Here is a 22,541-nt window from a genome sequence, read left to right as displayed (position 1 = left end):
AATAGCAGCCGAGCATGCATTAACAAAGCAAACAGTTCTACATGTCGAACCTGACATTTGCCCACAAGATTTCAATATATTTATAGCCCCATATATATTTTTTTCCTTTTAATTCGCACCATTTCCCGTAAATAAACGTCGTGTTTTAAACTGCATTTTTATTAAATGCACGATTAAAATTTATATTTGGTAAGAATATTTACTATATTCAGCACATTAATGACAGAATTGTTTTACTGGCAAAGAAGAAAATTGAAACGAATATTGTTTAACCAGAAAAATACGTACCGATCAAAACTAGTTAAAAACGTTTTGAAGCATGATCAGCGGAATATTTCAAGAGCCAACCTTTAGGTTGATTCTATTCAACAGTGAAGAATTAAAACAAAATCTCACAGTTATCGAAATGATAACGACAAAAGAAAGACTTACCCAAAACTAAGGCGATAATCCCCAACACAATCGCTGGGAAAATCCAAGGAAACGCCATCAAATGTTGCCAAAGTCAGAAATTTCTATCGTTCTTCGCCCGTGAAAAGACCTTCCGCCAGCTTCTGCAACACTATACTCAGGTAAAATTAATAACATCGCTCGCTAAATCGCTCAATAAATAATTGACAGTTTTCCCAGCTTTGACGCCAATGATGACATTGTCTGCTATACACCTGTCGCACGAACTGGCATGGGCTGGAGAATAGATAACCTTTTAGTGGGCAGTATTGCACGAGCAAACCTGATATGCGGGCTTCAAAGACAAATTAATACATGGCCGGAAAACAAATGAAGGCTCGAAAACCTGATGGAGCACTTAAGCTTGCTAGCAGAGGCATCAAGCTAAATAAAAGTGTAACAAGGAGGAAATATTAACTCTCAAATTATTATATTACTACGGATACGGCGTCCACATACGTGTTTGTCAGAAAGTAATAATTCTGAACTTTTCATCCAACCTAGCATGATTCAGGCAGCAACTCTAAAATATGCGTAAACAATTACCAGCTGATGAACTTTGACTCATTTTGAAAGGAAAAACAATCGCAATTCTAATTAAGAACCAATAGAGTTGCTTTGAACTGAAGGTTTATCCAGTGCAATTCAAACAGGAGAACTCATGCATGCATTGGAGCTCATGGCATGGATTTGTCGTCCTTCTGTTCAAATGGCGAAAGATATCGAGATTTTTTGGTGGACATACAATATATAGGAAGTGTATGTTGATGCTGGCTTTGGAAAAACCTTAAAACAAACGTGGTGAAGCCTTTTCGATCGAAGAACTATCAAGGCACAAAACTTTGAAATCACGCGACAGGTGCGAAAGAACGGCAAACCGATAAAGGGCCGGGAAGTGTATAATGCCAGGAATGCAATGATCTGTAATGAGTCAAGAAGTATTTCTAGTGAGCTAATTCGTATAAACAATATTGTAGCGCTTCAGGTCAACAGGAGGCTTGTAATTCTCATGAAACTGTTATTATATGGCTGAACCGGGCCGTGGTGAAAAGGAGAATTCTTATTGGTTTTCTGAGCGGTCCGAATTTTACTATACGGACCGTTATAATCAGCAGACCGCTCACGAATTATCTGGTTTCGGCAAATTGCGTTTTTAATTCATCACACAAAATAAACAGTTTTTTCTTCAGTGGAACGCATTTGACGCGTTTACCGAGAAAGTATCGCGGGGACCCATCAATTTAAAGAGCCATTATAATCAATTTAACAATTAGATTATGAGCTCGAGATTTCTATGAGGTGATAGTTGATGAGGCCGTAGGCCGAATCAACTATCGCCTCAGAGAAATCAAGAGCGAATAATCTAATTTAGTAGAATAATCTGTTTTAGTAGAATTCTAACTTAAATTATCGCAAATAATGGTTTCCAAATATTTTTCGAGGCATTATTGAACTTTACGCTTTAACAAAATCGCACGTATTGAATCGTCCTTGGTAAATTTGCAGTTGTTTACGCCCGCGCACCGGTTTCTCAATAATTTCAAGTTTTTAAAGTCAAGAATCCGTTTACCCCCTTCTTTTAGTCTTCTCAGGAATTTAATTATTCATTTACATCCAAACTTTCTTCCAAAACTTCGGGAAAACGATACAAACGTCGCATTTCGTGGACGACCGACAGCTACTGCATTCTAATGGCTGATAGTATACGAATAGCTCAGCCAATCGGATTGCAGCATTTGCATTAGTATACTAGTAGAATTCTTCTAAATATATATATGGTACCTTTTAGATTAATACGTAACGGGCATAAAATCGATATTCGGATGTTTTCTTAGCCACAGATTTTGGGCAAAGAGGATGTTTTCGGATGGGTCCTTACTATTGGGATTTATCATTTCGATGCATTTCTCTTTCCATATATTTTCATTGGCAGAGAGTCAACCACGTGATCTGCAAATGACTGCCGGCAAATAACGGCCTGCTTATGTGCATTAGCGTCTTCAAGCGATTTTGTTGCAAATAATATTCTGCTCATGTGCAGTTGTGTCCACTACTTCGCTGAAAACCAACAGCTGGTTTTCAGAGTTGCCAAGCCGCTCTTTTCCCGAAAACTTCAGCGCTTTTCTTTTGCTTTAAGAATCCCTGGAGTACTCCAAAATTTAGCTGACTGGATATTGGAACACCCATAGTTTTTTCTTGTCTAGTTATCTGGTTATCTTTTGAGAATTTAAGGAAAAGCACGGCTGATATCTCATAACCAGTTCTATCTTGTTTTCGCGTGGCCATCCAATTCTTATGGCACTAATAGCCCTTTTCACGGTTAATTTTTCTCATTTGCATTACAGTGTAATCCAACGTGGATGCGAGGCCGAAATTGCCTCACATACATGCTAGATTTTATTGTAATGCAAATGAGCAAAGTTAACCGTGAAAAGGGCTATTCTCCGAGTTCGTACGTGGTCACGTGACCTGCTGCTCGTGAACATCAAAGTAACTCGCTTTGTACCATATCCTCACCACATACTCATTACCTTATCGCACAAGATTAAGTTCTGGGAGGAGTCCCTGACTGTTGAGGCAATAGGCATGCAACCAGGATATGAGCAGGTATCTATATAAGAGCTTCGTCAACCGCCATCATGGGTGGCGGGTGGGTCGCAAAATATGACTGTGTTTGTGGACCACTGGACCGGGTTGTTCGAAAGCCGGTTGACGCTAACCTAGGGTTAAAAGTCAACCGAAGTATAAATTATTCTTGTGTAAAAATGTTTTTCACTGTTTTTGTTTTGTGTAGTTTAAGATTATTGAAACTCAAAGCAAAAGGCCAAACAATATAAACAGAAAATCTTACCACAAAGTTACAAAACTGGAATCAAAAATTCTCGCTTATCCTGGGTTAGTTTAATCGGGCTTTGAACAACCCGGCTCAGAACGAAAAGACTTCGATTCAAGCGGAGCGACCAAATTTCAACTCCAAACGGCGCAAAGCATTACCGACGCTACCAGCACTGGCGATAACGGGGGAATGGTAAGAAATAACAGCATGTTTTAATTTGCAATGTGCTAGTTAATTAATAATGCAGTGGGAATAGTAGAAATATATTTCATCGGGAACAAAGATCATGTCGATATCAAATGAGCTTAAAGTTGGCTCAAAGGTTCTTAGAAGACCGCAATTATCCCAGTATCCCTGTGATTGATTTATGAGGAACATAACAATATTCCAACAGTTGAATAAATAGTTGGCTTTAATACTTTTTACAAAGCATTCATGTAAAAGAGTACACAAACAGCTAAAGCGGACGTTACTGGATGAAACGTCCAGTAGAATTGCGTTGCATTGCTTTGCGGTGTCCTTGCAATTCAACGGTAATATATGCAATAATAATTAATTACAATGCGCTGTCATACGATACGCCGTCATCCAAGTAAGCCTCGTTGAGAACATGTCCGTATGTTTCATTCTTGTACCACGGCAAAGCCTGTGAGGAACAAAATGAACAGCGTTAAGCCCGGAGTTATTGGTTTTTGTTTTGTTTTTGTTTCTGCTCTCAGTTGTTGTTGTTGTTGTTTTCAATGTAAAAGGGTCAATAGAAAGGAGCTTTGATTTCAAATCATGATTTAGCTTTGCAACAAAAATACAGAAACTGTTTGTTTACTGATTTTTGTGCTTATTTCATGATTACGCGATCTCGCACATTTGATATAATAATTTTAATTAAGTCTTTGTATTTCCAATTTTAAAAAATTGGAAATATAAAGAAACAAGCGAATCCAAAGATTAATCGAGTAATCTAAATCTTTTAATTAAAGCAAGTGAATATCTTTCTCGGTTACACTCGTATTTCCCTGGAGTATTCTATAAAGATGTTAAATTCAATCTCCTTATCAACCTCGTTCCCAGGGAGAAGAGCGACGCTGGGATTGAGTTGCTTTCCTTCTCTACTCGGCTCCTGAATGAATACAGGATTAATCTGGTGTCCAGTCCAGTTTCCCTCCACTCTTAGGGGACGGACAGAGACCCTCTGGAAAATCCTGTTTTAGCCGCTCTCTCTCGTTATTCTTTGCTGAATGGTAAACGTATCGAGACAAATGAAAAAGCAGGGTTTTTGTCTTTGATACGTTTATAAAGTTTTTTCCAAGCGTTTTGGTCCAGTCGGTGCGCACAAAGTACAGTGTTATGCTTTATAAATTTTAAAATCAACAGGACTGGCTTACATTTGTGGTTATCGGTGTTCCATTTCCGTTGAGGGCCGCGTGACCGTTAACATGTCCAGCGTGAGCTGGCATGGTGTCGTGCTCCAATCTCCTTAATTCCGAGAAGCTATCAGTAGGTAACATGTCCTGTTTGCCTCTATCGGCTTCACGTCTGTACGCTACCTATGAAAAATATAAACACACATGAATTTATGAACAACTCATGATGTATTTTTTTCATGACTTGTTAACTTTCTACAGTGCAAGCCGTGTCCTTTCCCTTAACCTATCTTTATCCCTTGATAGTTACTTTAGTCCAGTTTAGGTCTTTAGTTCCTAAAGATTTAAAGTAATTTTATTTGATTATTTGCATTTTTTAATTCTGTTCAGTCCATTTTTTGATGTAGGCCTTTTCATTTATGATTTATGATTTATAATGATGACGACGATGACGATGACGATGATGATGACGGTGATGATGACGGTGATGATGATGATGACGATGATGACAATGATGATGACGACGATGACGACGATGATGATGATGACGATGATAATGATGATGACGATGACGATGATGATGATGGTGATGACAGAAAAACTGTTTGTGATAACCACATGCCAAATCGACAAATGATGCGTGGTGAAACCGTTTTTCGCTCAACTTATTTTTTTAGTTCACGTTATCCTGGCCACACGCACCATGTCGATGTCCTTCGTTTTTTCCATATTTGATCTAACCACATGACAACTAAAAGAAACTACTAATGTATTATACTTACTGTCAAAACAGCGATGATCACAAGTAGCGCAAGGATTACTATTCCAGTCACAATCAAAACGATGATCCATGTCTCGAGTTTGTCTGACTCTGTAGACAGAAAAGTACATATTGATTGAGCTCCACTCTATCGCGTACTGCCACCGAATCACTGAAATTTTGATACGTAATTCCTAACTAAGCAGCTGTTGGTGAGTGTGAAAAAAGATTGTGTTAATGAGTGTGAATAAAGATATAATACAAGTAACAATATTTTAAATACACGCAGGAGAAACCTTAGGCGAGTGTGTTAGCAAATCAAGGGAGCCGAGTGATCCAGGTGGATGTTCGCTTTAGACCACGATAAGCCACTGCGTAAAAATATACAGTGGAACCCCTTAAAACGGACACTAAAGCGACATGCGGAAGTGTCCGCATTAAGCTGGCTAATCCAAGAGAAAATACATGATCTTTTTAGTTATCGAGACAACGATAACTGCCCGTTATCAGCGGGTGTCCGTAAAGCGGGGTTCCACTGAATTATGGCATTGCTGCCGTTCTTCCATCGTCGTCCCCGCATTTGACGAGCTCCGGAGAATTCAGGCTACATACTTCAGAATATTGAAATATTAATTAATTTCCGAGTCACCTTGCGCCTCTGTTTCAAAATGAGTCCTCGTTTAAAACCTTTCATATAAAAATAAGTTTGATTTGCCTGAAAATAAACCTGTAGGGAAAACACATTTTCATATGAATGGTTTAACACGAAGACTCGTTTTGACAAACACAATGTCTCCGCCAGGGCTTGAACCCAGACCCCTCGATCCGGAGCTGAGCGCATTAACCATAAGGCCACTGCGCCTAGCCTCCCGCTAAGAGGTAAAACGCGTTTCGGAAATGGCCTATTATTCTCTTGCTTAATTTTTAATGTTTCACTTTTTCGCCGGCGAAGGATGCATACAGGTCCTCGGAAGCTCATTGCTGTTTGATTATTTCACCAAGGAACGCCTTTATCCAATTTATTAGAAATCCTAAAACAAAGATTTTTGAAGGAGAAAAACGCTTAATAATGGTAAGATAGAAGAGGACTAATTCTTCAAACTCAGAAAGAGATAGCTAGTTATGCTTACGCGGATGTTTCTTTTGATGTTTTTCAGGACTGGGACGAGAAAATACTACAAAAATTTCTTCGGAACATCAAGTCTATCAATACGAGACGAAACGGAAACCTTCGGCAGATGGCGAAGAAGTCTCCAATGACTGAGTTAAATGCAATCAGCAATTTTTATTTCTAGAACTTTTTTACGCTGCATGTAAATGAATACCGTAGCTTTTTTGTGGCAAGATTAACTGTTCAAATTTTGGATAAGCTTGCCAGTCAGCTGTATACACTGTCGTAAATTAGGCAATATATTAAAAAGGGTACTTCACAGTAATATGTGCTCATTAAATCTCTTCCATGTACTTTTATACAACAATGCAGGTGTACGGAAATTTCCATGTTTCTTTGGGCAGCACGGATACACTGACACATGGAAATTTCCATGTACTTTTCGCAATACCATTGAAAAGGTACATGGAAATTTCCGTGTACCTTGCCATATGTTCCATTGCAAGGTACATGGAAATTTCCTTGTACCTTGCCATATGTTACATATGGCAATGTACATGGAAATTTCCGTGTACCTTGCCATATGTTTCATTGCAAGGTACATGGAAATTTCCTTGTACCTTGCCATTTCTTTGCTTTCAAGGTACATGGAAATTTCCATGTACCTCATGAAGTGACTTTTTGGTAAAATATAACTTCTTTATTAAATATCTTACAACCCTTAATTCGCTTTTGACCGCCCTTGGTAAAAATTTCATTAAAGTGGCTGATTATTACCAAAAAATCGGCATTTTAGAATATCCCGTTTGTTTTTAGAAGGTGTTTACCTTTAGGTCCGAACAGAACAACAAGACAATAGACTATCAAGACTTATTACGTATGGTAAAGGCTAAGAGAAACATGATAATATGCAGGCTTGTCTCCCTAGAAACGCTTTAAAACAATAAACAGAAATAGCGACAACAAACGAAGGCGAAATACCTGCTGGTACTGCAGATGGGCTTTGAACTGTAGACTGTGTAGCGGGAAGTTGTTCTGTTACAGTAATGCCTCCTAGTATGGTTAAAGATGCCAGCTCTTTCGTTCTATTGCCCTCTACAAAGGCTTCAACGATACTTGTGTTTGAGACATTCGACGTTGGTCGAAATAAAATATCAAAATCCATTCCAATACTTCCTTGGAAAAATCGTTTGAAAATGATTTCAAGAAAGTTTTGAAATCTCTTCTGGAAGAACGGTACAAAGACTCTGTTTAGCTCTGAAATGAGGGCAAGAGATTCCGGTGACGAGATTTCATTGTAGGAAGGATTAAATTCATTGTCCAGTCTTATTTGGCAGGAAAATTGACGAGGTGGTTTCGCTGAAAGTAAAATAAAGAACAAATTAACTTTGTTACTGATAAAGAAGACGGGGGTGAAGCTTGCCATGACGGGCTCTAATGTGAACACTGCAACTGTGCCTGACATGCTGTTTGTGTCTGGATCTTGAAGAGTTCTATGTTGCAAAACTTGACTTCCTGAGAGATTTGAAGTGGAAAATAGACAGAGTTCGTTTAGCAAAATAGTCAAACTGAAAGAAATAGAATCACATGAGAGTATTCCTCATTAGCTCTTGTTTGAATGGTCGCACCGAAGAGTCTTATGTATAGTTTCAATGCCATGAAAAGATAAGGTACATCATACTTCAACAATATAGCGGTTGTGAGCAATCGTCCCACAGCTTTTTCGCTGTCAAAAGGGTCACACTGAACACTCCCATTGATTAAACCACTAGTAAAATGAAGTTTAAACAGTTCTTACCTACTGCACAGTCACTTCCTTGAAACTCTGCGGTACATTCGCATTTGAACGTGCTTCCTTGTTTTTCGCATGTGCCACCATTTTTACACGGGTTGGGGCTACATTGATCGATTTCTGAAAGAACCACCAGAAATACAATATGTCATGTCATCTCATTTCACGTCATCCCATTTCATGCCATTTCATGTAATCCCATCTATTATGTCAAGTCATGTCATGCCACGTTATGTCATTTCATGTCATGCCATGTCATCCATAATACCTACCTACATGATAATTAAAATCACATTCACTCAGTTCCCAATTAATCTTAAGATACCCCGAAATTCTTCCTAGCTCTTCCTGACATACTTTTCGATGATTATGAAATCTCCAATCTATGAGTAATACACTAGACAAGAACTAATCGACACACAACGCAATAACATACTGTTCTTGCTGAAGGCACAAGGAAAAAACAGCCAGTTACTAGATTGAATGTAAGTATCAGAAGGACAAAACATACCTGCTTCACAAAAATCCCCGACGAATCCAGCGTCGCAATCACAGAAAAATCCATTAACAAGATCTTTACAAGCACCATTGCCAGAACAGTTAACCCCGTCACATTCGTTGATATCTAACAAAAATAAGTCGTAAAGAACAATAGAAAGCTCAATCGAAGAGAGAGTTAAGTAGGATAAACCAGTTCCTGGGGATAAAAAATACCTACAAAGAAATTATTGCGTCTTGTGTATTTTTCTCATAACATTTGAATTATCTCATGCCGAAGACATTAAACTATTGTCTAAAACAGAACTTACCAGTAGAACAATCAATCCCAGTGAATCCAGGAGAGCAGGATGCCAATGGTGCAGACATTGAAGCCGTCGGACGAATTCTTGTCGAAATAGCAGATCTCGATAGAGACTGAGTACCTGGCACACTAGCTGTTGTCGATGAAAACTGAGTAGCTGGTACACTAGCAGATGGCGAGAGAGAAGGAGTAGCTGGAACACTAGGAGAGGGTGATGGTGACTGAGTACCTGCTACATCAGATGATATCGATGAAGACTGAGTTACTGGTACACTAGCTGATGTCGATGTAGACTGAGTTGCTGATACTCTAGCAGATGCCAAGAGTGACTCAGTAGGTGGTACACTAGCAGATGTCGTTGGAGACTGAGTAGCTGGTACACTTGCAGACGTCGATGATGACTCACTAGCTGGTACACTAGAAGAAGTCGCGGAAGACTGAGAGCCTGGTACACTAGCAGGCGTCGATGGAGACGGAGTAGCTTGTACACTGGCAGATAGTAATAGGGACTGAGTATCTGCTACACTGGAAGATATCGATGGAGACTGAGTTGATGATACACTAGAAGATGTCGATGTAGACTGAGTTACTGATACCCTAGCAGATACTGATAATGACTCAGTAGGCGGTACACTAACAGATGTCGTTGCAGACTGAGTATCTGGTAAACTGGAAGATGTCGATGGGGACTGAATAGCTGGTACACTAGATGAAGTCGATGTAGACTGAGTTACTGATACACTAACAGGCGTCGATGGAGACTGAGTAGCTTGTACACTAGCAGATGGTGACAGGAACTGAGTATCTAGTACACTGGAGGAAGTCAAAGAAGACTGAGTTGCTGCTACTCCAGGAGATGCTGATAGTGACTCAGTAGGTGATACATTAGCAAATGTCGTTGGAGACCGAGTAGGTGGTACACTTGCAGATGTCGATGGGGACTGAGTAGCTGGTAAACTAGCTGATGTCGATGTAGACTGAGTTTCTGATACTCTAGCAGATGCTGATAGTGACTCAGTAGGTAGTACATTAGCAGATGTCGTTGGAGACTGAGTAGCCGGTACACTTTCCGATGTCGATGGTGACTGAATAGCTGATAAACTAGCTGATGTCGATGTAGACTGAGTTTCTGATACTCTAACAGATGATGATAGTGATTCAGTAGGTGATACACTAGCAGATGTCGTTAGAGACGGAGTACCTGGTACACTGTCAATTGTGGATGAGGGCTGAGTTGCTGGTACACTAGCTGATGTCGATATAGACTGAGTTGCTGATACACTAGCGAATGTCGATGTAGACTGAGTTTCTGATACTTTAGCAGATGCTGATAGCGACTCAGTAGGCAGTACATTAGCAGATGTCGTTGGAGACTGAGTAGCCGGTACACTTTCCGATGTCGATGGTGACTGAGTAGCTGGTAAACTAGCTGACGTCGATGTAGACTGAGTTTCTGATACTCTAGCAGATGATGATAGTGACTCAATAGGTGATACACTAGCAGATGTCGTTGGAGACGGAGTAACTGGTACACTGTGAGATGTTGATGGGGGCTGAGTTGCTGGCACACTAGCTGATGACGATGTAGACTGAGTTGCTGATACACTAGCGAATGTCGATGTAGACTGAGTTTCTGATACACTAGCGAATGTCGATGTAGACTGAGTTTCTGACACTCTAGCAGATGCTGATAATGACTCAGTAGGTAGTACACTAGCAGATATCGATGGTGACTGAGTAACTGGTAAACTAGCTGATGTCGATGTAGACTGAGTTTCTGATACTCTAGCAGATGCTGATAGCGACTCAGTAGGTAGTACATTAGCAGATGTCGTTGGAGACTGAGTAGCCAGCACACTTTCAGATGTCGATGGTGACTGACTAGCGGGTAAACTAGCTGATGTCGATGTAGACTGAGTTTCTGATACTCTAGCAGATGATGATAGTGACTCAATAGGTGATACACTAGCAGATGTCGTTGGAGACGGAGTACCTGCTACACTGTCAGATATTGATGGGGGCTGAGTTGCTGGTACACTAGCTGATGACGATGTAGACTGAGTTGCTGATACACTAGCGAATGTCGATGTAGACTGAGTTTCTGATACTCTATCAGATGCTGATAGCGACTCAGTAGGTAGTACATTAGCAGATGTCGTTGGAGACTGAGTAGCCGGTACACTTTCCGGTGTCGATGGTGACTGAGTAGCTGGTAAACTAGCTGATGTCGACGTAGACAGAGTTTCTGATACTCTAGAAGATGATGATAGTGACTCAGTAGGTGATATACTAGCAGATGTCGTTGGAGACGGAGTACCTGGTACACTGTCAGATATTGATGGGGGCTGAGTTGCTGGTAAACTAGCTGATGTCGATGTAGACTGAGTTTCTGACACTCTAGCAGATGATGATAGTGACTCATTAGGTGATATACTAGCAGATGTCGTTGGAGACGGAGTACCTGCTACACTGTCAGATGTTGATGGGGGCTGAGTTGCTGGTAAACTAGCTGATGTCGATGTAGACTGAGTTTCTGATACTCTAGAAGATGATGATAGTGACTCAGTAGGTAATACACTAGAAGATGTCGTTGGAGAGGGAGTACCTGGTACACTGTCAGATATTGATGGGGGCTGAGTCGCTGGTACACTATCTGATGTCGGTGTAGACTGAGTTGCTGATAGACTAGCGAATGTCGATGTAGACTGAGTTTCTGATACTCTAGCAGATGCTGATAGTGACTCAGTAGGTAGTACATTAGCAGATATCGTTGGAGAGGGAGTACCTGGTACACTTTCCGATGTGGATGGGGGCTGAGTTGCTGGTACACTATCTGATGTCGGTGTAGACTGAGTTGCTGATACACTAGCGAATGTCGATGTAGACTGAGTTTCTGATACTCTAGCAGATGCTGATAGTGACTCAGTAGGTAGTACATTAGCAGATATCGTTGGAGAGGGAGTACCTGGTACACTTTCCGATGTGGATGGGGGCTGAGTTGCTGGTACACTATCTGATGTCGGTGTAGACTGAGTTGCTGATACACTAGCGAATGTCGATGTAGACTGAGTTTCTGATACTCTAGCAGATGCTGAAAGCGACTCAGTAGGTAGTACATTAGCAGATGTCGTTGGAGACTGAGTAGCCGGTACACTTTCCGATGTCGATGGTGACTGAGTAGCTGGTAAACTAGCTGATGTCGATGTAGACTGAGTTTCTGATACATTAGCGGCTGTCAATGGAGACTGAGTAGCTTTTAAACTAGCAGATACTGATAGTGACTCAGTAGCTGGTACACTAGAAGATGTCGTTGGAAACTGAGTAGATGGTACATTAGCGGATGTTGATGGAGAATGAGTAGCTTGTGTGCTAAGTGATGCTATTGAAGACTGAGTAGTTGGTATACTGGCAGATGGTGATAGGGACGGAGTGTCTGGTACACTGGAAGATGTCGATGGAGACTGGATAGCTGGGACACTAGCTGATGTGGATGTAGACGGAGTTGCTGATACACTAGCGGATGTCAATGGAGACTGGGTAGCATGTACACTAGCAGATGATGATGGTGACTCAGTAGCTGGTATACCAGCAGATGTCGTCGAAGAGGACTGAGTAGCTTGTACACTGGTAGATGTCGATGGGGACTGAGACGTTTGTACACTAGCAGATGCTTTTTGAGACTGAGTAGCTGGTATACTGGCAGATGTCGATGCAGACTGAGTAACTAGTAATGTAGCAGATGGTGATAGTGACTGAGTAGCCTGAACACTAGCTGATGTCAATGGAGACTGAGTGGCCTCTACGCCAGTGGATTTTGATGGAGAGTGAGTAGCTTGTACGCTAAGTGATGCTGACGAAGACTGAGTGGCTTGTATAATAGCAGATGGTGATAGGGACTGATTATCTCGTACACTGGAAGACGTCGATGGAGACTGAGTTGCTGGTACACTAGGAGATCCTGATGTTGACTCAGTAGGTGCTACACTAGTGGGTGTCTTTGGAGACTGAGTAGCTGGTAGACTAGCGGATGTTGATGGAGAATGAGTGGCTTGTATACTGGCAGATGGTGATAGGAACTGAGTGTCTGATAAACTGGAAGATGTCGATGGAGACTGAGTAGCGTGTACACTAGTAGATGTCGATGGGGACTGATTAGTTGGTGTACTAGCAGATTTCGATGGAGACTGATTAGTTGGTATACTAGCGGATGTCGATGAAGACAGAGTAGCTCGTATACTAGGAAATGTAGATTGGGACTGAGTAGCTGTTAAACTAGCAGCTATCGGTGGAGACAGCATAATTGGCGTAGCTACAGATGTTGCCATTGATTCTACAAAGAGAAGATGACGGTGTTTTTAAAATGTGTTCGCGTTCTGTGTGTTCTACACTATCTAGGTTGTAAAGCGTAATGTCATAAAATATCCCAGAAGCTTCATCAGTGGTCTCGTGTTGTGCATATACAATGTATCAGTAGTGTACTCTTTTTCTGGTATTTTTGTGGTGCATTAACATCAAGTTCCGAATAAAATAGTTTTATGTTCCATTGCATGCATTTCTCGTCGTTTGAAGCCCGTCTCTGGGACAATGACTAACTATTGTGCATAGCTCGTAACTTACTTGAAAATAATCCAGTTACTTTCCATGTATTTATTGTAAATGTTCACTACACGCTATCAGTAATATGCTGCATAAGCTGCAGACTTACCTCTTGATATGACAAGCAGAGTGAATGTCGCGAAGAAGTATACCATAGCTTGTTGCTTGGAAGACGGCAACATCATTAATGAGTTTACACTCGAGCTCTCTTACAATTACTACAGGAATGGTCGGATCGTGTTTTTTTTTTTCCAAAGTGGTCTTTTTAAGCTGTTTGAAGGACTGTGTACAGAGAAAAAGTGAAAAAGAAGAGAGGTTGTACTGAATCACTCACAGTTTATACGCACATAATCTTGTTTGCTTTCGTAACAGTCTCAAGAAGAGATTTACCATTGACTTCAGCATAATAACCGGCTGGAACCATAGGGTTTAGAGCCACTTAGAACTTTTTAAAATTTAACCCTACGTAAACTTTGTCAAAAGTTGCATATTGTCCTGCTTGTTAAAATTTGATGACATAAAACTGATTTCACCGCACCCTTTATTAATTATAAGCCCCTAAAGCTGTAATTAAGATTGCTTTTAGCAGGTTATACTGTTGCTATGGTAACCTACTGCGTCGCAAAAATGATAACGTGTTCACCAATGATTGGGCAGTTTTTTGATACCATGATTGTAGCATCGAGTGATAAAGAGTGGTTATAACGACCCATCAAAATCTAAGTGCTGGAAACTGTTTTAAGCCACCTTAAGACGGCCACAAGTGTTTTAGTTATGTAAATATTAGGTATTACTTTCTATAAATAAAGATCGCTTGATTCAAATAAAATACGCACGCTGATTGGTTGAAAATTGTGTTTCTAATTAACAATAAGATCATTAGTGCGAGATTTGTATCGCGTGATAGTTTACGAGGGCGCAGCCCGAGTCAACTATCACGAATAGAAATCTAGAGCGAATAATTTAATTGTTTTAGTATAAATCTACTACTGGTTCAAAGCTTTATCCAAATTCTCTTCACAGACACTTCGAAAACGCAAAGAAGCGGTCGTCATTTTGGTAACAGCCCCACACTGTTGAGCTACTCACTATCTACAATAGAATAGATAGTGAGTAGCGTAGCCAATCAGAGAACGGCATTCAAGATAGTAGATTCATACTAAAACTCGATAGAAACAAGGTACGTGTTTTTGATTTCTTAATTGGTGTTAAGAGATTGAAATGCAAGGCACCTTCGTGGAAGAAGATTGCCTGGGATGCTATTAATGATTATATTAAATATAAATGGAAACATGCAGGCAGCCTCTCTCCACCGTCACGCGCTCGCAAAGCAAATCGTAATTATACTTTATAAATGGTTAATCTAAATGATGAATGAAAGCTATAATTACTTTTCGAGAAAAATGAACAATTAGGACACGGGTTTAGTACTTCTAGGGGTTTATTTCTTTAAGATATAAAATAAAAAAAGCAAGTTTAGCTCAGATCTCCAAAGCCATGACAACCGTCTGTTTAGATGTGCCTAAAGCAAAACTAGTCATAGTAATAGTCATAACAAATAATTATCTAGAATGAACTATGAATGCTATTTGTAATTGTGAAATTAATGACTTTGGAAGGTCGTTCATGACGTTCATATCAAACGAAGATAATTAATTTTGCTTTTCGGAATGATCGATATTTTAGCCTTTAGATCGAGCGCAAAAAGTCCAGGTTCAAGTGGAGCCGCGCGTATGCAAAGATAAAACAGTTCGACCGGTGATTTTATTCTAAAATGGGTTTCTACACAACTTTCGAAAGACATTAACGCGTCAGAAATTTTTTCTCAACCACAGACCTGACCATAAAAGAGTTTAAATCACTAATACGAAGGGCCCGGAAAATTCTCCTGGTTTGTTCGAGTCTAATCGCTTTTATCTGTCTTACCATGGTGACCCCAACTGTTCCCTTGGCTACAAATGGTATCGGATAATTAGCTAGTCGGTCGAAAATACACGTTGCTTTGTTAACGCGGTATTTTGCATAATTAGCTTCATAACAGTTAATAAATAGCGCATCTAAATACACACTAACCCTCAACTTAAAGAGTTTGATCAACCAAACTGTTACTTACCAATTCTCTCGATTTCTCTTATTATAAAGACCGATTGATTATACCAAGTTTTCCTTGCGTAGATGCCAGGTTTTTAATAGCCTTTTCCTTCTATTGTCTTCTAAGCAGCGAAGTTGAACATCTCCTAGAAAATCAATGTTTTGTAGTCGCAGAAGCATATATTTCTAAATCGCTTTAGTGTGTACGTAATGTGTGCGAAAAATTGAAACTCGTGCAAAACTCACTGAATATGATATAAACTTGTTTATCCTCCATTTTCACTGACTAGTATTTCAATATATTACATCAAGAGAAAAAGCCAAAAGAAAGAAAGCGAATAACGTCTTAAATAGGCGAGATCTACTGCATTAATTAGAAGAAGCCGAAGAAAATTAAGAGGCCGGATTCAGCCAGATAATATCGCTTATTTGAGCTACAAGTCACAGTTGAAGTCTCCAATACGTAGTGACCAATACGTAGGCCAATACGTGGTCAATACGTAGAGTAGCAGGAAAAAAAAAAAGGTCACGTTCTTAACTCGGAGCGATGAAAATATATGCACATATCAGTTATATCCGGTGTCAAAATGTAGGTTTTGCCTTCATTAAAAAAATGTGGAGCGATCGAACAAAAATCGCCCTCGGAGAAAAAAAATCTTTCCAATAAAAAAATTCGCGGACAATTTTCTGTTGTATGTTTAACTTCATGAAGTTATTTTCCAAATATTCTGGCAAACAAACAACTCCTGTTGACTTATGATTCGGACAGTCGCGTTTAGACGCTTTAAAAAATTCGACAACTGATATTATTTCAAAATTCTTGATCTAGTTTGATAGCCAGCTCTATAGCTGTTAATTTTTAGATAGGGGTTTGGGTATCTACAGCGAGCTAAATTGTTTGGACGCGAGACACCCCTAAAGGTATACGGTAACCTCAAGTCGACGATCTATATCGCTCTGTAACATTAAAACTTGGAGGAAAATATATTACGGCTTACCTCAAAAAGTGTTCCCCAAGTAAGCGACAAGCATAGAATGTCCAACTAACAAACGCTGAAATTTTGTGAATTCACATGCAACAAGGAAAACAAATTATTTTCCGGGAAACAATTTAAAAGCTGACAACTCATTGGCAAAACATTTAGGTTATGAGCATTTACGTGTTTAAAACTAAGGCCTAGCAAATTCCATCACGTTACCAAACAAAACAAATTGCTGCGAGTTGATCTTTGACTTTTGTTTACCTTCGAGGCTTTTCTGAAAAGTAGTTTACTTCGTACATTTTATTTACAGCAAGTAGATATAGTGAGTACCTTTAGATGGACGCTGAACAAAGCTGCGTACGCTGATACAATGGGTGGTGCTGAGGTACGGTTTCCCAGTTGTCTACGAGTGGCATTACCCCGGAAAATTATACATTCGTCTAATGACAATCATTCATTTTTTTTTTTTTAAACGGACGCCGCGGAATGCTTTCACTCTGGCAAGAGGTCATTTGTATGACATCGGAACCCATGCGTAGAAGGATGAAAACCGATTGCTCATACCGTTTCTCGGAATTCGCCTGACGCAAACGCTTTTTCTGAGAGTATAGGATAATTTTATAATAATCTAAGAATGCAATACTGACTATAGAACCTGCCTCAGATGTTTACGACCAGAGAAATGTCATCTTTAAAATGCGCTGTTCTGGAATAAAAACGAACAAACCTGGCGCGAGCGGCCATGCAGTCCTTGATGCTGTGAGCGAGAGTCAATGATATCACGTTTCATTTTATGTATCGAAGCCGAAAAATAACTACCCGTTTTAAGCAAACAAAGATATTTATTCCAGCCCGTATCAGTAAAAATCCAGTGTTGATTCAGTACCTCGCATATACTGTAAGTCCTGCAAGCGTTGTAGGGACAATTGATCGGACCCCTCACGGTGAAAAGGTAAATCGAAATTCCGGCACTGATTTCAAAGCTATTGTATAATGTCAATAGCTTTGAAATCAGTGCCGGAATTTCGATTTACCTTTTCACCGTGAGGGGGTCCGATGAATTGCGCAATATAAATATATATCTTATAGATGGTTTTCACTGTCACGAAACAAAAAAATTAATCAAGAACTATTCAGGGGATAAAGTCAAGAAATTGTAGTGTTATAGGAAATAGATAAAGAAGACACTTCTCCAAGTTTGAGGCCTCTGCGTTTTCCCAAACTTCAGATATTCGTCGAAATGTTTTGCGCAAATTTACAGAGCCCAGTATGGAGCCGCCATGTTGGTGGAGCTCTGTGCTCCACCAACATGGCGGCCGAACATCTGGAACTTACTTTGGCCATCTAGGCGACTGATTGTATGAACTGAACCAACAAACATTTACACAAGCACTTTTCCTAACACTTTGAATCCTTAAAAGGCTAAACATCGTTACATAAGTGTATATTTTTCCACAAATGCGATTGGAGTGGTATGTCACGCACCGCCATAACTTTAAACTACGCTGGTTTCCAAACCAAGAACGCTTTTGAGCTGAGAGGTTGTAAACAGATATAGATTTAGATTCCCTTATGCCTGATGAGGATAAAAACTTTCGTGGCTCTTTTGTTTTGGATTTTGGAATTTGATGACGTCACGTGAAAACCATCTATTAGATGTTTTGGTGTGTAGTATCGTTGTATATTTTTTCGAGTTGTGCCGTATTTTTACGAGCGTGTAGGGCGAGTCAAAATACAAACAACGAGTAAATATATACAGTGATACTACACGCCAAAACATCTAATAAGTGATTTATTATCCAACAGCTGTAGTCAATAAATTTATCAGTGAAAGAGGGAGAGTGTGACAGTTTTGCATGCGCGTGTCTACCTGTCCGGCAAACAGCTTTAATTTCTGATAAGTTAATAAAGATGGTGAATTTTAAGCTCGGTAATTAAATGTGAAGGTGAATTAATCAACATGACATGAGCGTGGGACAAAGGAAAATTCTGAGTCCCCGACAGGAATCGAACCCATGACCTCCCGAACACCGGGCGGGCGCTCTATCCACTGAGCTACGAGAACTCCTAGCTCAGTGGATAGAGCGCCCGCCCGGTGTTCGGGAGGTCATGGGTTCGATTCCTGTCGGGGACTCAGAATTTTTCTTTGTCCCACGTTCGTGTCATGTTGATTAATTCACCTTCACAGGTTTAATTTCTACTGTACAAATAACTGTATAATATCGCTGTATATTTGTACTCGTTTTGCGCGATATTTGGACGGTGTACGCTGCAGTTGGATAATAAAATTGGTTAAACGGACGGTCCAGATTATTTCATCTATCTTTGAAAAGTTGTTAAAAAATCTCTATGACCTAAAGAAATTATTGTTTAATCAAAATAATATTATAGCGATATTAAATTCGTTTATTCTTTTGTTCATTTAGTGGATCCTGAGGGGAAGTAGGTCAATACTTCGTATGTGAATCTCATCGTTGGTCAATAACTTTCAGTAGAATACCTGTGTAACATGCTGATACAAGAAAACAATACGTAAAAGTTTACATGGAATCCACACTCTTAACAGCTAAACTACAGGCGACGGCAAAAGAGTGGAATTTTAGGGAATTTTATTTCTAGAATAATTAGTCGAAATGTTTATTAACAGCAAAAACTAGTTTGCTCATTTAATGTGTTTCATTTGTTGTCTGTTGGCCTGCCAAACACTCAGTTAACCGAAACCAATGATTTCAGTGAATGGTATGCACCTTTTAAGGGCGAGTTAAACCTCGTCATGAACGGGCTGAAATGCGACTTAAAGACACTGGAATTAATCAGGACAAAACCGTGAGCAAAACACAAACAGTTTGTTCATAAGTGTAAAATCTAGTCAAGTAATATTTACATCCCATGAGGCATAATAATTGAAGAAGAAAAAGAAGAAGAAGAAGAAGAAGAAGAAGATACAGTTTAAAAGAAATATTGACGCTATAACATGATGACGTTTCGACGTCATCCTGTCGCCATCATGAAATACAGATTTCAAATGTCATTCAGTTCAGATATATACTAGCTTAGGTGTTAAGGAGTCAAGCAAAATGTCAAGAAAATTGTCAAGAACAATGTCAGCTAATTAAACTTTTTTGCTCGAATAGAGTGTACTGCCTGATCTATGAGTGGCTGCTAATCGAAGAAAAGAGACCAAACTTAATCACACAAGTGGACTCTATTCGGACAAAAGTGCTTGTTGTTTGCTGTTCGTCTCTACCACTATACAAATTTCCTCACGGACGAGATTCCAAATGAACCATCTTACCTTCTCTACTCGCATTTTATGCGAACAGATTTCTGGTTAAGTAGTCGGACGTGCTTAGAGCGAAAGATTAAGACCGTGGGAAACGCTTTCTTCCATGACCGTATAATATCGATCTTTGAACTTTATTAGTCAAAAGAAGAAGAGATTGGGTAGATGAATGTCTTGATCTAAAACCAAACTGATACTCAAATCAAATATTTGGGACTTATTTTTTGATACTAATCTGAACTAGAAAGCACATCTACACGAATTGAGTAAAAAGATTCAAGAGGTTTTGGAGTACTGTCTAAAATTACATGCTATATTATATATTCTGGATTTTGCTTAGTGTCCGTTGTCACGCGCTGTGCATGTGACATCGGCCAATCCGCAAACATTTGGATTTGAGTTTCATCTGAGATCATTACCATGTGCATTTAGTAGACGATCTATCAGCAAGTCGGTTGCTTTACTTCTAGCTGCAGCTACACCGTGCTGACGAGACCCAACCAGGCTGAAACAGCTGTCTACGGTTGCAATTCTTGGCTTTCAGTTTGCATTTTTTTTTTTTTTTTACTCTATCATGTAGCAATGTAGTTGTCGCGTTAAGCTTTCTACGTTTAATCAGCGATGCTTCATTGTTATGTTTCTATTTTTGGCTGATCAGATCTCTTACAGATCCTACGTATACCAGCAGCATTTTCGTTTGCGGTCTCTTGCATCAATGTATACTTTGCAGCAATTATATTATTTCCTTATTTATCCATTTTTTATCTATGCCTTATCAGTTTGGGGCCTAGACCTTTAATAATTTTACAGAAGAGAGCCATACGCATTATAAACCAGATGAACACTCCGAGCTCCTCTTCAAAGAACTAGAGATTCCAACATTAAGTGACCTTGTTACCCTTCGCAATACACTTCTTATGTACCAATATCATAATAACCGCCGGCCATCTTCCTTTGATAATTTCTGTCAAACAGTGTAATCGATCCATCAGTACAATACTAGGCTTGCTTCCAAATCAACTTATTATATCAACAGAAACTATGGTAAATTTAACGCTCGGTTTGCAGCTGTAAAAGTGTGTAATAATTTGAATGAAAATTTGAAACACCTCCCATTTAAAATTTTCAAAAACAAACCATAATATTGCGAACATCCATGAGTTCTCCGGCATCTGGTACTTTCGGCGACTTTGATTTATTACTTTATTTCTAGGTATTTAGTGATTCATAAATTAATAACAATAAAATTAGCGATAAGACAGAGCAACGTTTCGGTGACATCGTGACACCATTTACTGCTTTATTCTGTTCACTTATTCATAGTTTTTTTCTTTTTTCCCCTCATTTTGTCTCCTTACTGCCCCCCTCCCCCTTTTAAGTCTTACTGCCAACCAATTTCTTTAATAATTTAACTTCACTTAGCTCGATTAGCTCCGTTTTAAGTTATTCTGGGCGAATTTGCCTCATTTCCTGTTTCAACCATCTTTTTTGTAACTAAGAATTTTTCTGGTTTGGTAATAAAGGGTGTGTTGTTGTACTTTCCGAAGGTTTCCGAAGATTACCGAAGACGTACGATGTCCGAAGAAGATTCGTTCATGCACCAACAAATTAAAGGACACTGAAAGGGAGTGAAAGGGTCAAACATCATATCAAACATACTCGCGTCATCGATATCATCGCAATTTTACACGTGTTCACTTGCGGCTTTTCTCAGGGCTGGAAATCTTGTTAAACACTGCAGTTTACATCATAAAAATTATCGCAAATTCTTTGAAAGATGGGTGGAATTTGCTTTTCGAGTTATAATGACCCGCTTTGTTGCGAGAACTTTCATCAAACTTTCATGTACAGTAAGGTTTATCTTCGTAGATGACGCCGTCTTCATCTGACGAAACTATTCTTTTCAGATTTGATTTGCAGCTATTTGCGCTAAAGTCTAAACATATTGGTGAACGGTTTAATTTTTAGTCCTCTTTCATTGATCGCAAACCATACAGAAATGCTTGTAGATTCTTGGATACGCCAATGTGCCCCGCTATATATTTTCTTTCGAGAAATCTATGAAAAATCATTGATGAATGCATGACAAGAGCTTAGGCACTTGTAAACACATAACATACTTTATTTCCTCACAATTTACATTTACAGATATAAAATGAAAGCTTTTTTATGTCTACAGTGTACATTTTCGGTTAATAAATGTTCAAGTTAGAGTATATATGATGGGGATCAAATAAACCATTCAGTTTTCTAGTTGGCCCTCACATCTACAAAGTTAGTTAACTTTCGGTTCAGGTGAGGAACCAGAAAGAAGCGGAGAAAATAATAAAAATAATAGACATATATAATTAACCTACAAATGAGCAGACCAATTTCAGTCATAGTGAAATAAGATAAAGTAAAGTAAAACGGTCAAATTTTAGGATCTAGAGAGCGAGTTTAAACAGAGCAAATGATAGTGGCTACAAGAAGTCAG

General features: G+C 39.4%; 1 protein-coding gene across 6 annotated transcripts in view; it reads right to left on the bottom strand.

Moving 5' to 3' along the window:
• Window positions 1-2,380: 2,380 nt before the first annotated feature.
• LOC145489162 (uncharacterized) overlaps window positions 2,381-22,541 on the bottom strand; it is a 35,933-nt gene continuing 15,772 nt past the window's right edge. Inside the window, exons 1-10 of one of the 6 annotated variants that reach the window (XM_081468090.1) lie at window positions 15,866-19,604; window positions 13,818-13,990; window positions 11,371-13,442; window positions 9,120-11,154; window positions 8,822-8,935; window positions 8,317-8,430; window positions 7,500-7,877; window positions 5,430-5,518; window positions 4,669-4,830; window positions 2,381-3,932 (exon numbers count right to left, since the gene is read on the bottom strand). In XM_081468090.1, the coding sequence (XP_081324216.1) occupies window positions 3,843-3,932; window positions 4,669-4,830; window positions 5,430-5,518; window positions 7,500-7,877; window positions 8,317-8,430; window positions 8,822-8,935; window positions 9,120-11,154; window positions 11,371-13,442; window positions 13,818-13,893 (5,130 nt within the window). In that variant the 5' untranslated portion in view covers window positions 13,894-13,990; window positions 15,866-19,604 and the 3' untranslated portion in view covers window positions 2,381-3,842. Of the gene's footprint in view, window positions 3,933-4,668; window positions 4,831-5,429; window positions 5,519-7,499; window positions 7,878-8,316; window positions 8,431-8,821; window positions 8,936-9,119; window positions 13,443-13,817; window positions 14,495-15,865; window positions 19,605-22,541 lie in introns of those variants that run through there. The other 5 variants (XM_081468085.1, XM_081468086.1, XM_081468089.1 and 2 more) reach the window with 5 other exon arrangements.

The sequence above is a fragment of the Orbicella franksi genome, chromosome 6 (genome assembly GCF_964199315.1).
Source record: "Orbicella franksi chromosome 6, jaOrbFran1.1, whole genome shotgun sequence".
NCBI lineage: Eukaryota > Metazoa > Cnidaria > Anthozoa > Scleractinia > Merulinidae > Orbicella > Orbicella franksi.
The sequence above is the reverse complement of the archived record's forward strand: the minus strand, read 5'-3'. Positions and strand labels throughout refer to the sequence as shown.